Source organism: Epinephelus moara, chromosome 23 (genome assembly GCF_006386435.1).
Source record: "Epinephelus moara isolate mb chromosome 23, YSFRI_EMoa_1.0, whole genome shotgun sequence".
NCBI lineage: Eukaryota > Metazoa > Chordata > Actinopteri > Perciformes > Serranidae > Epinephelus > Epinephelus moara.
The window spans coordinates 14,530,070-14,542,839 of record NC_065528.1 but is presented as its reverse complement, the minus strand read 5'-3'; the positions used below and the strand labels follow the sequence as shown (position 1 = coordinate 14,542,839).

The 12,770-nt window shown below is 44.6% G+C and overlaps 1 protein-coding gene across 12 annotated transcripts in view; it reads left to right on the top strand.

Moving 5' to 3' along the window:
* The window catches only part of sox5 (SRY-box transcription factor 5), a 301,706-nt gene that overhangs the window by 241,900 nt on the left and 47,036 nt on the right, over positions 1-12,770 (top strand). For 10 of the 12 annotated variants that reach the window (XM_050035821.1, XM_050035822.1, XM_050035828.1 and 7 more), the window contains 3 exons: positions 821-907; positions 7,935-8,107; positions 9,444-9,512. In XM_050035821.1, coding sequence (XP_049891778.1) covers positions 821-907; positions 7,935-8,107; positions 9,444-9,512 — 329 coding nt within the window. The remainder of the gene's footprint in view (positions 1-820; positions 908-7,934; positions 8,108-9,443; positions 9,513-12,770) is intronic. The other 2 variants (XM_050035826.1, XM_050035823.1) reach the window with 1 other exon arrangement.

Genomic DNA, 12,770 nt, shown 5'->3' with positions numbered 1-12,770 from the left:
CTCCCAGTAAATAGAGTTCTCTCTCCCTCTCTCTGTCTCACCCTCTTGCTTCACACTTTCAGTCTCCCTTTGTCTCATCATTTCCCTTGTTCCCCTTTGTTCACATCAATAACAGTCAACAGGGTGACGGGGTTGATGGCAGCGTGTCTGTATGTGCACATGCGTGTGTGCGATTGCTATTAGCGCATATATGTGCACACATGTAGAGCTGAATCTCTGCGTGTGTATGCTCTCTTGTGTGACATTTCCATTTCCCCCACTGTGTGTGTCTGTGTGTGTACATCTGTGTGTGAGTGTGATCATAGTTAGGGAGTGTAATTAGTGATTTTGCGGATGTGTGTGCACATGTGTGTTTGCGCAGGGGTTTGTGTGTGTAAGGGTCTGTGGAGTGTGTGTTGAAAACAAAGCGCTAGCTGATAATGTGTCCATTGTGGCGGGTGCATTAAGGCCCTCTTTGTCTCAGGGCCCACAGGGCTAATGATTCTCTAGCAGCAGGTGAGAGGGAAAAAGCCTCTCTCTTTCTCTCCCTCTCTCCTCCACTTGTCTCTCTCTTTATCTTGCGTTGCCTCTCTCGCTCTTTCCCTTTTGCTCACTTGTTTTTGTTCTTCAGATTTCCTCTCTTTCGATTATCAGCTTCTCTCTTTCCACCTTTCTCTCCCTCTCTCTCCCTCTCTCTCCTGCTGATGCGGCCATTAGGCTGAGCTGCCGCTGCCTTTATTACAGCAAATGGACTTTAAATGAGCTTTATTGTCATGTTGGCCAGCCAACTGAATCCCTCTCTCTCTCTTTCCTCTGCCCCCACCCTCCCCCCCCTAAACAGAGGCCCCCAGCATTGAGAGGCTGTTGTCAAAGGACTGGAAGGATAAACTTTTGGCCATGGGCTCAGGGCACATCGGAGAAATTAAAGGTATGGTACAACTAAGTAATGACAGAACTAAACTTAACTGAGCTGAATTCAATTGACCATTTAAACTTAAAGTTGAAGTAGGCAGAAATCTGAGAAAGGCAAAAAAAAATTATCAGAATTTGAAAATACACCCTTCCTCTGCAGCTCTCCCCTCCCTGTCCTAAGCCCCTCCCACCAGACAAGCACAGGCATATGCATGCCAATTCATCGATTAATTTAATCTAGAGTTGCGCACCGCTCATTTACTCAGCCCCTGCTTGCCTCTTTCTATGTGTCAGACCAAAAATGAGGCATAAAGACAACTAGCTAGCCTCTTGATGGTCCCTCCCCCTTGCTCCCCGCCGCTTTGGACTGCTTCTCAAGAGGGATAGCGGGCATCAGCTCCGAAAAACTGACCTTGGCAGCTGTAGCAGCTCCAATTCAGCCAGCGCAAACCCCCCAACGCCGAGTGAGTGTCACAGCAGGTTGGTGGCCAGTGGCCTTGCTCAGTCCACCCTGTGTAATGGCAGCAACAGAAAGTTTGCTGATCCAGCGGCGAGTCATGACTGTCTGGTACTCCTGGAGCTGGGGTATGCACTGTTTGGATTCAGGTTGCTGAGGCCGCTGACTTGAGGTCTGTCTCCGGAGCTGCTGCCTGCTCGCCTCCTGGTGAGGTGGTCTGTTGCGGCGGGCAGAGAGCACACTGTGATTTGAGGCTTTAGCTAACATTGGCTACATAAACTTGAGCTTTCTCTCCATCTCTGAAACACTTTGCTGGTATTACAGGGCTTTCATTTCATTCATAGACAGACACTCTTTAGACCCTTTGCAATAGGTCGGTCTTCCTTTTTTGGGTTGCTTTGCTGTAGGCAGTTGTTGCCAGTACTGGAGTAGCAATTTTCTCTGCAGGATTCTCCGCCATTGAATCGGCTTTCAATGAAGGGACATGTACGTGCATCTGCATTTGTAGAACAGCCATTAGGAACGCCCTCTATCTGAAATAACCTGTGACTGGTTGACAACTCCTGCCATAGAAAGATTTCTAAAGCCGGAAAACAGAGCCAAGAGGAGGTGCAAAGATCAACTTTTTTCTCAGTCCACTTGAATCACAATATGCTCAAAGTTAATATTGGATTTTTGCCCAATGGCGCCAAAATAAAACTGCCTACTCTTACTTTAAGATGCCCCTCCGATGTCCGTTTAGGAATTTTTTTTATAAATCTATTAAAAAAAAAAAATCTTTAAAAAAAGACTAATTTTAACTTCACATCTTGCCCCATTATCAAAAGTGATCCAGGTGGATGTTGACTGTGTCCATAGTTATAGTGCAGAACTGCGAGCAGGTAATGCAAAATGGCTTCATTCTCGCCATATTCAGCAAGCGAAACAAAAAAAATCAATGGCATCATTGTACTTCCTGTTTACATCATGCATGACAGGAAAAGCAGTAGCAAAGATTTAAAAGATATTCATAAGCAAAACAAAAAATAGTTCCTATATTACTGGAACTCTCTCCTGTATCTCATTATTTACATATATACAAACAGTGGGAACAAAGTCAAATTGACTGAAACCACTCACATGTCAGTTGAGGGCATTTCTGAGAAGCCCAATTACTTAAAAATAACAATAAATGGCATGTAGTGACTCGGCTGTAAGCTTATAATTAAAAGGAGTGAGATCTGGGGAAAAACAGCCTTAATTCAAGGTTAAATTGAACTGAAATAAACTAAAATTGACTAAATTCAGTTGAATTGAACTCAAATGAACTGAGCTGCCCTGAACTTAACCAAGCCAGCCGCATCGTCCCGTGTTTAACCAACATGTCAAACACTCAATGACGTCTCTCAGCTCTGTGTTAATCTCAGTGTTAATCACCCATTCTATCCACACCAGCCCTTCTTAACATCCGAGAGTCAGACAGACAGAGCAGGACAGAGGGCAGGAAGTGGAACAAAAAGGGAGCCAGAGAAGCAGCACTGTGAATAGGCAGGAGCGAGAGTCAGCCAGAGAGAAAGAGAAAGTGAAGGGGAAAAAGATGTGATAGAAGCAGAGAGAGGTCGAAGAGTCTGGCTATTATTCCCTGTAACTCCAGGGCAAAGCCGTCGTTCTCCTCCAGTAATTGAGCTTCATTAGGAAGCAAAGCAATATGTAATCAAAGAGCCTTGCAGAGCGGCGTGGCCGTCGAGAGGGGGGCTCCATTGATCAAACCCCCTTTTCCCAGCTCCCTGCCGCGCTGACATTTCTGTGTAGGGGCGTCCCGCTTGGCGCACCACACACCAACAGCTGGGGAGCAATATCAGGAGTGTGTATGAGTGCATGTGCGTGTACGCAGTGGAAGTGCATATGCTGCTGAGTCCATGTGTGTGTGTGTCTTAGACAGTGCTTACATAACAATGTGTGTCTGTGAGTGCGAACTTGTGCCTCTGATTGTGGGAAAAGAAGACAGAAATATATAGTAAGTCAAGCGTTCGTACACTCGATTGTACACGTGTGTGTGTGTGTGTGTGTGTATGTGTGTGTGTGCGTGTGCGTGTGTGCTGTTCTTGTTTGTCAGTGCATCCCTTGAATGTTTTTTTCCCCCCATCGAATTCCATTGAAGAGCTTTTTGTGGGGAACAAAGTGATTTTGAGCCACTGCCTCTCGCTCTGTCTGCTGCATTGAGAAGCCACATTGGTAAAAGGCCCCATGCTGTTCACACAGCAAAACACACACACACATACACACACAGAAGTATGGAACTCATGGCACTAGAATAAATACCCCCACGGTATAGTGTCATTAACATCAGATCTGCAGCATGAGATAGTTGAAAGTGACAGGAAAGCTTGATCTCTTAAACTCTTGATTTCCTTTGAATTGCCCCTTGTGCTTCTTTACATGCTGTACAACAGTTTTATATACGGTATCAGCTTGTTTCAGCACTTCTTAAGAGCTCAATGGTGTTATACTGGGGGAAATATTTTAAAGATTATTCTTCCCAAGATTCCTTATTCCATCAAATTGAAATATTTTGGATGTCTTTGCATCATTTGATGCCCGTTTTCTCAAACTTCTGCCCAGAATATCTGGTATCTTTAGAAATGTTGGAATCTTAACTGCAATTTACCAGGGGCGATAACAGGGTTTCCCACACATTCATTCATTTCTGGCAAACTGCCACAATATCAGCATTTGTCGCCACATATACATTTTCTATTTCTGGAGCTGTGCCCCTCTCTCTCTGTCTCTCTTTCTCTCTTACATGTTTGTTAATTCATATAAAAAATATAACGCTCTATTTCTCAGTGCTCTCGTTTTAGTGTTTTCAAACCTACTTTAGATGAAATCAGCTACACTCCCAAGAAAACTGCGCACCCTGTGGTCTATAGTTGGTTCTAACCTGTGTAACAGCAGCAACAAAAAGTTTGACTTCACTTTACTCTGCAGGAGCTGATTGTCTAATCAATTGATTTGAACTGAACAGCTTTGATAGATCCAACCATGAACTGATTGACTAATCATTTCTCCAGCCTGGGACTCAAACTCAGGGAGGGAAAAAAATAAAACTCATGAAGAGTTCCTCTGTGCTGCGTTCATGGACCTGCAAAAGCCTCCGAATTCAGAGACAGGCCACAGAATGATGAAGAGGCATACACACACATCCAGCACTGCCTGCTACCGCCACACATAGAATCTGTTTCTGAGGGAAACACTGTGGTATTATGTTTTGGGATACTGTATCGATTCCCAAAAGCACTCATTTTTAGTTAATAGTTTACATGCAAAGATGTGTGGCAGTGGTTCATTTCATGTTGTGTTTAAACCCCAGACATCTAGATAACAGTGTCGTAATCTGTCGTCAACCGTTTGACTCTTCCACTTCAACATAGCAACAGTGTTTTACAGGGACTGTGATAAATTTAAACGCAGATGCCACTGTTCTGATTGCATAAAAAAGTGAACTTTTTTTAAACTCAGATTTTATTTATATGGTGGTGTAATCTTTATATTATGAGTTTTCCTAAAATTAGATTAAAAAACATTGCACTAGATCGCCTTATTTACAGTATTGCAATATATTGCAATATATTTAATTGCACCCCATGTATCGTGATATGTATTGTATCTCCAAATTCTTGCTTTCTGAGGGAGCAGCTGTGCTGTACAACATGAGCTTGTAAACAGGATTTACGAGGGTAAAGACAGCAAACAAACTCAACAAAATACCACTAATAGTAAGATCCTGTCTGTAGTCAAACAAATGAAGTAAACTATTAGGAAAATCAAGTTACTGCAAACTGTGTAGTAAGTGTTTTAATTAAACCTTAATTTCATTATCTTAATCTTAACTTAATTTGATTATTTACAGTAATTGTGTTGTCCTGGTGCATGTAAATGTGCTTCTTAATATACTTCCAGACTGCTCCGTCGTCTCTCCTTCGCCGTCTCCTCTCTTAACTCTCATATCTTTCCGTCACCATCATGTCTGTCTTATCCCTCTCCTCCTCTCCCTCCTTCCCTTCCCCTTTCAGCCATCTCATCCCCGCTCCTCCCTCCTTACCGGGGGGGAGTTATCAATGCAGCCGGGGTCATTAATTAGCACCGTGAACACAGTGACAAGTATTACATTGTTACAAATTGGTTAATTACGCCACGCACGGGTGTGCGTGAGAAAAAAAAAGGAGAGAGAGTTGCTGTTGGTTCTGTGGGTTTGTAGGTAAGCAATCTGCCTAAGGAGGAATGTGTGTAAACCAATGGAGGAAACCAGTTATCGATCCGCCTGCCTGCCTCGCAGCAGCTGAGGAAACAAGCCGACGCGGAGCTGATTTATGGGGCGACCGCAGAAATTCTGAAAGTCTGAATGGGAGGGAAAGGGGAGCGAGAGACAGGGCGGCTCACATCCACGTAGGAGAGTTTCTAAAATCTCGTCTCAGTTAGGGAGCGTGTTGTTTTCTTGGATTCGTCTTCTTCTGCAAATACTCTGGTTTGCTGATGAAAGATCCGCAGCTGAGAGGGGGATTGAGAGCAGCTTGTAGAAAAAGAATAGACTGCTTGTCTTCGTTTTCACACACCTAACAACCCAGGCTGCTGGTTAGAGGAATGTCCTTCGACCTCAGCGTACACAGTTTTGCACAGAAGCACCCAGTTTTATTGTGTTTGCATTTGTGCATGTGCATGGATGTGTGTGTGTGTGTGTTAAAGGGGGGTTAACCCTAACAAGAACCTCCTACAAGAAAGACTCCTTTGATCCATCGTTTCACCTTTGCAACCCCCCCTTATCCTTTTTTTCCCCCCTTGCCCCCTTCCTCCCCACCCCTTCACCCCCCATTTGAACAGGCTAACGTTTTTAACACAAGGCTCTTTCTTGTCTTGGTCAGCTTTGGCTACACACACACACACACACACACACACACAGACAAGCACGCACATACACACACATTTCTGGCTCTACAAAGGTGGGTCTGTGAGTTAGGACAGCGGCGTGTTTATTTTTCCAGCGGCCAGTGCTCCCGACAGTTGCCTTTATTGTTCATTGTTGGCGGATGGATGGAGCGCGGAGGGAAGTGAGGGAGGAGGAGGGGGAGGCGGGCAGTGGAGGCGGGCGGGTTGGGGGGTGGCATGAGGCGGCGGCTACCAACAGGGAGGACAAATGGATGGCTCTCACCTTCCCGGGGCGGTCAAAGGGCAGGTCAGCAGCCGTGTCTCCTCGCCTTTGCTCCCCCCTGCCCCTCTCCTGACTCCCCCCTTTCATCCCCTGTTGTGTTTCTCTTTCTTTTCCTCCCTGCTTCCCTCCCTCTGTCCCTCTTTCCCTCCTCTCTTTCTCATCTGGTTTGACTGGCGCAGGAATGTGGCCCTGTTAAAGGTAGCAGCTGAAGAACAATGGGGGATTGTGCTATTCTACACGTGCACGTACACACACAAAAGCGGCATGTAGGCAAACATTGGTACATATGACCAGACATGGGCGCACACACTCGTACTGATTGTGCCTCAGTGTGCCTCTTTCTAACTACATCCTGTTGAATGATTTAGGCCTTGTGTGTGTGTGTGTGTGTGTGTGTGTGTGTGTGTGTGCGTTTGTGTGCGTTTGTGTGCGTTTGTGTGCGTTTGTGTGTGTTTGTAATGGAGCTAGTATGTCAGGATCTGAGAGGTCAAAGGTCAGGCCATGCTAAATGTGAGCAGGAGGTTGGCTGACTGCAGGGTAAACACAGACCAGACACACTCGCCTTCTCTCTTTCTGTCTTTTTTTTCTCTCTCTCTTTCACACACACACATTCACCGAGTCACAAAAAAACAATTTCCACATTTACCCTTAATAAAATACACTTAGATTTTACTTAAAGTTTAAGCAAGAAATGTAAATTTTTCAAAACCTGGCAGAGGATTTATTTTTGTTTGTGAAAACATATGAATTTGGCTCACGTTTTACATTTGTTTCGCCGCCACGTTTTGCCTGTTTACAAGTGTTTCCTCAGCCAGATTTATTTGCTTTATTTCAATAAGGCAATAAAGGCAGTGATGGATGTGGCTCGAGTAATCGCTGCTGGCCTTCTGTGCCCAGGAAAATAAGTCAACATCTGGTTTTACAACTCAGCAGCACTTTGCCAAATGCACCTTCCACTGACATGCCCCCCCCTCCTGCCGTCCAAAACCCCTAACCAGTCATATATTAGGTTGACCAACAAGCCATGGAAAGCTCTACACTGCTTTGTTGTTCCTTCCTCCTCCGTTCCTCTCCTTCATGCCTCTGACCTCTAACCTCACCCCCACAATCCTTTCTGGCCTCCAGATAACCATGAAAATCTCTAAAAGAAGAACAACACAGTGTCAACTTTATGCTTCTGTTGCATTCACATGTTACATATATGTCCTAATGCAATATTCTATTACTGCTCTCCTGATATAAGTGATCAGGTAGACATCTATAAATCAAACTTTTCCTCCACATGATGATAGAAGTTTCAAAGCGTAACCTCAACTGAGTCTTGCTCTTTTCTTCAAAGTGCTACCATCTCACCTTTGACCCCTCTCTTCCCCCCTCCTCACCCTCTCTCTCACCCTTTAGGTACCGCAGACAGCCTGGCAGAGAAAGAGCGCCAGCTCATGGGCATGATTGGCCAGTTGAGCAGCCTGAGGGAGCAGCTCCTGGCGGCCCACGAGGAGCAGAAGAAGCTGGCTGCCTCGCAGATGGAGAAGCAGAGGCAGCAGATGGAACTGGCCAAGCAGCAGCAGGACCAGGTATACAGGGGGCCACACTGCATGTGAAGGGCTTCACTTGGAAACGCTGTACACTGTATGCCTACGCTGCAAAACAAATCCAGCCTAACAAGTCCTTTAGTCCGGCTTGAGTTCATAGAATCAAAGAAAAATTAAAGCATTTGTTACATCACTTGTCTCTTATCAGATCAGTACTTTTACCCATCTGTAGATATTTTGAATCTTTGGGAAATCCGCCCTATTTTAAGCTAAAATCTACTTCTTCCCCTCTTGTAATTACTCCAAAAAAATCCTGTATATCTGTTGTGCCAGATCACAAACGCACATGATTGGATACCGATTCTGAATCATAAGTTAGATGCACACACAGATGCACATACACACTTAAACATCCCAAATGGTCACCATAAATTCTCACACAGCATTCTTCTTTTCTCTGCACTCTTTCTCTCTCTCACACACACACACATGCATCTTCTACTGTACACAGCCAGAGACATGCGCCTTTGGCAGCTCAAACACAGGGACACTGCACAGGAATAAGCTGAGGGTATGTAGTGCTGGAGCGGATGCAGCGCAGACATACACACGCGCGCTTCCACACATACACACACTCCAAGCTCCCAGGCGAGGGTCTGCCAGGTATTTGCATAGAGAAGGGTTTCCCTCTTTGTTGTGCTTTTTAGCCTCTGGAAAGCTCGGGTTTTGCAAAGAGAACACACACACACATGCAGAAACACAGCTGTAAGGACAAATCACCTGTGACAAACACAATGCCTTATAGTGCCCTTGGCTGAATCCCGGCACCACTGCGCACAGAGTGTGGCTGCATGTGGATGTACTGTATGTGGATACTGTATTCTTGTGCTTCCACTCCACTCTGGGAGCCACTGGAGACTCTGTGTCCAGGAGTTAATTATATTTCAGGTTTCAAGTTGCAGAACGAGTGAGAACAAATGCAAAAGAAGGGCAAGCTTTAAAACAGAGTAAAATGACATCACAAGCAATAAACAGTGTAAATAAAAGTGAAAAATGTCTCCAAATTGATTTTGACTAGTAGATAAGAATCCAAAAAATGAGCTTTTCGGTAAAGAACGTGCTCATGTCAGTAAGTGTGTCGGTGTGACGCTGTTGTCCACTTGGCTATGAGCTGAGTCCAGATGAGATGAGCTCTTTAATATTTCATACCAGGGCATCAACCCTCTGTCGTGCAACTGGGGCCTCAGAGACCTGCAGATGTGTCGCATCTCCCACAGGCCCTGCACACACACCAAAACACACACATACACACACTCCCCACACAAACATACTTCCTATACTGTACGTTCTAATAATGTGTCGTGTGCTCCGTCCTCAGATTGCTCGGCAACAGCAGCAGCTCCTGCAGCAGCAACACAAAATCAACCTCCTGCAGCAACAAATCCAGGTGAGGCCGCTTTGTGTGTGTATGTGTGTATGTGTGTATGTGTGTAAATGTGTGTCCAGCCACGTGTGTAGTCATGTGTATGTATCCTTCCAAGTGTTTGTGTGGATGTGTCCTGATGTGCATCTGCATGGCCCCACAAAGGCAATTTTGTGATTGTGATTGTTGCAGCTTTTCTTTGCCCAGCCATCAGCATTTTGGGCCTGAATCAGCGTCGACTTATGACAGCCCCTCCTCTTCTAGCACACACACATAAACACAACCTGCGTAATCACTTGAAAGTGGTCATTTGGTTGGAAAAATCAGTACAGTATATATGTTTTAAATCCTTATTATATAAATCAAAGTTTGCACGTCAAACTGGCAGTGGCAGAGTTTGTTCCATTGTGCCTTTGAATGACTGTGGAGGTGTTTTCAGAGGCAGAGCAGGAGATTGGCACAGTTAAGCAATAGCAGCGTTGTATAAATTCAGACTAGGCGACTAAGGCAGTGATGTAGGCAGTGACACTCACATCAGAAAAGCAGGAAATAGGTTCATCTTTTACATGGTTTCACTTTGAAGCCAGTAAAAGGTAAGGTCACATTATATTTGATTAATCATGGCAACCACAAGCTAGTGAACAGGCATCATTATGGGCCATCACGTACAAGACATATTGAAACACAGACCCTAACCCGTAGAATTGGACCCTCTGTGGGCCCAGTTATCCTTGATATAATCCTGATCTGGTTTGACTCTGGCCTGGGGTCAGGTCTTGGCTACTAGGAACCAAGTGGACCCATGAAGGCAGACAGACGGACGAAGCACTTTGTGAACTTCCAACTTTATCTCAAAGCACATATATGGTCTTATTATTTATTTACACATAAACAGACAAATCTTGATTAATGATAATGTAGATTATGAGTTCATCATAAATTACTAAGTCTCATGTCCACTGCATGATACCCGTAAGACTCGACTCACTAGGAACCGTTCTCTTTTGGATTTCCTTTGGCTAACTTTGCAGACAAACTCCCACACGCTGTCAAATTCCCAAAAACAAATAAATCTATTGTGACATTTAATGTCCTTTATCGGGCAAACAAGGCAAGGTTTGCCTGAGAAAGGCAACTTTTCGGTGGTAGAACTTCATCAGGCAAACCTTGCCATGTCTGTCTGATGAAGTTGTGGCACCAAAATGTTGCGAAGTTCTTTTTCTTTTTGCAAGTTAGACAGTGTGCTGGCGTTTGTCTGCAAACTTTGTCTTACTTGCCCCTTTTCTACACGCCTGTTATGAAATAGCTGTCAAAAGTTGTGGATACCGGTAGCACCTTAGTCAAGGTTTCAAGTGAGCTGAGCCAATACTAGAAGGCAAAGTTAAGAAACTGCAGAGCACTAATTGGTCAGAGAGAACCGTCACTAGCATGACATGGAACATGTTAAATAACCAAGCTACAGTCAGTAGAGACCACAATTTTTTCTATTCACACAACCCATTTTTAAAAAAAATGGCAGCACTCAAATCCACGGTGTGGTCAATTGGCGGAGTGCAGACGTTCCTCTAGTTGGTTTCAGACAACAGCAGTTTCAGACAGCAGCAGTTGCTATGGCGATTAGCCAAGGGTCCTGCCTACATTGACCGGGTACTTTGTGCATGTGTCAGAAAAAGATATTGACAAAAGCACCTGGTGCCAAAAGTGAGTTGAGGTGATATAGGTGAATAGTTACCCTGTAACTTTGGCTACCTATCCTCTACCTCTCTTTATCCTGAGGTGTATACAGCACGATTACAAGAAACAAATAATGGAAAAAAAAATCAAATAAAGTTAGAGAGAGATAGGCATTTTCGGCTGTTGGGTCCTCACACTTTTGGCATAGTGTCAGCTTCTTTTTCTCCCCTGAGTAGATGACACGTTATATTTCACTTTGATTTTTGTCTATCACCTGACATCCACAGGAGAAGTTCCTTTCACCCAGAAATACTTGGAAATATGAACTTAGTTGACTCATTATTTAAAGATCATGATAAAATCATGTAGATTAGAGACGCTATAGTAAGAACCCTTATATAGACGAAAAACGCCTGCAAAGTAAATCAGCTAAACAGTCCTTTTGAATGTGACTCTGTATCTAAGAAAATGGGTGGCTATATATGTAACACTTAAAAATGGAGGTATTGTCCTTTAGGGTGCTACACTGGAGCCTCTATGTTGGTCCAGGTGGCTTGGAACGAATAGCCCAGGCCTTTGTAAAAGCAGATGACACTGAATTTTGAGCTGAGAAAGCCGGGCTTTGTATCATAAAGAGACACCCTGTCCAAGAGGGAACACACACACACACACACACACACACACACACACACACACACACAAAAACACACATTCCCTTTCCCCCAAGAGTTTAGCCATACACAGTTTGTGTGATAAGAGACCTTGTGATAGCATGTGTGTGGTACGTGTGTCTATGTGTGTCCACGATTCTGTGTAAAGCAGCTGTGTTTATTTGCTTTGTGTGAGTTAAATTCTGAATTGTTCCCGTTTTGTCTCGCTGACAAAAAAAAAAGAAGTTTGTTTCTGAGGATTTCTCTGTGCATTCTCGAGCATCCATTTCTTCATCTGTGCATACGCGCGTGTGTGTTTCGCCGCAGCTGTGTGTGTTAAGCTATAAACACGTCCGCTCATGATTCACTCCCTCGCGACCCTGCCGAGACAAAGCTCTCTTTTCCCATGACTTTGCAACCTTTTCCCAAACAAGCGTCTCTCCATTGAACGGGCCCAACAATAGTTTCTCACAAGCAGGGGCAGCTGTAGGCAGCCTCGTTAAGAGAGGGACACAATCAACAGGGGCTCATCACAGGAGCGCAAAACACACACACACACACACACACACACATACACACACACACACACACATTCACGTATGTCACATCAAAGTGCGCACAAATGCGTACAAACATACAAAAATATACGCCTTCGCACGCTCGCACACACGTATCGCAAGCAGTCACAGAGAGCGCTGTACACTCTCCTGATGATCAAACACACACTCATCATCAAAGACTTGGTCGAGAAATACACTGCTTAATCATTCATGAAGAGATTGTCCGCACAATCCCACAATACAATGGCCTGCCAGAGAGAGGGCACCAGGTTCAGTGTGTTGGGGTGTGTGTGTGTGTGTGTGTGTGTGTGTGTGTGTATGTGTGTGTTTTGTGTCTGTATGATAAGCCCCTTGTGATTGCATTTCCCCCTAACGAGGCTGAGTTCAGCTGTCCCTTC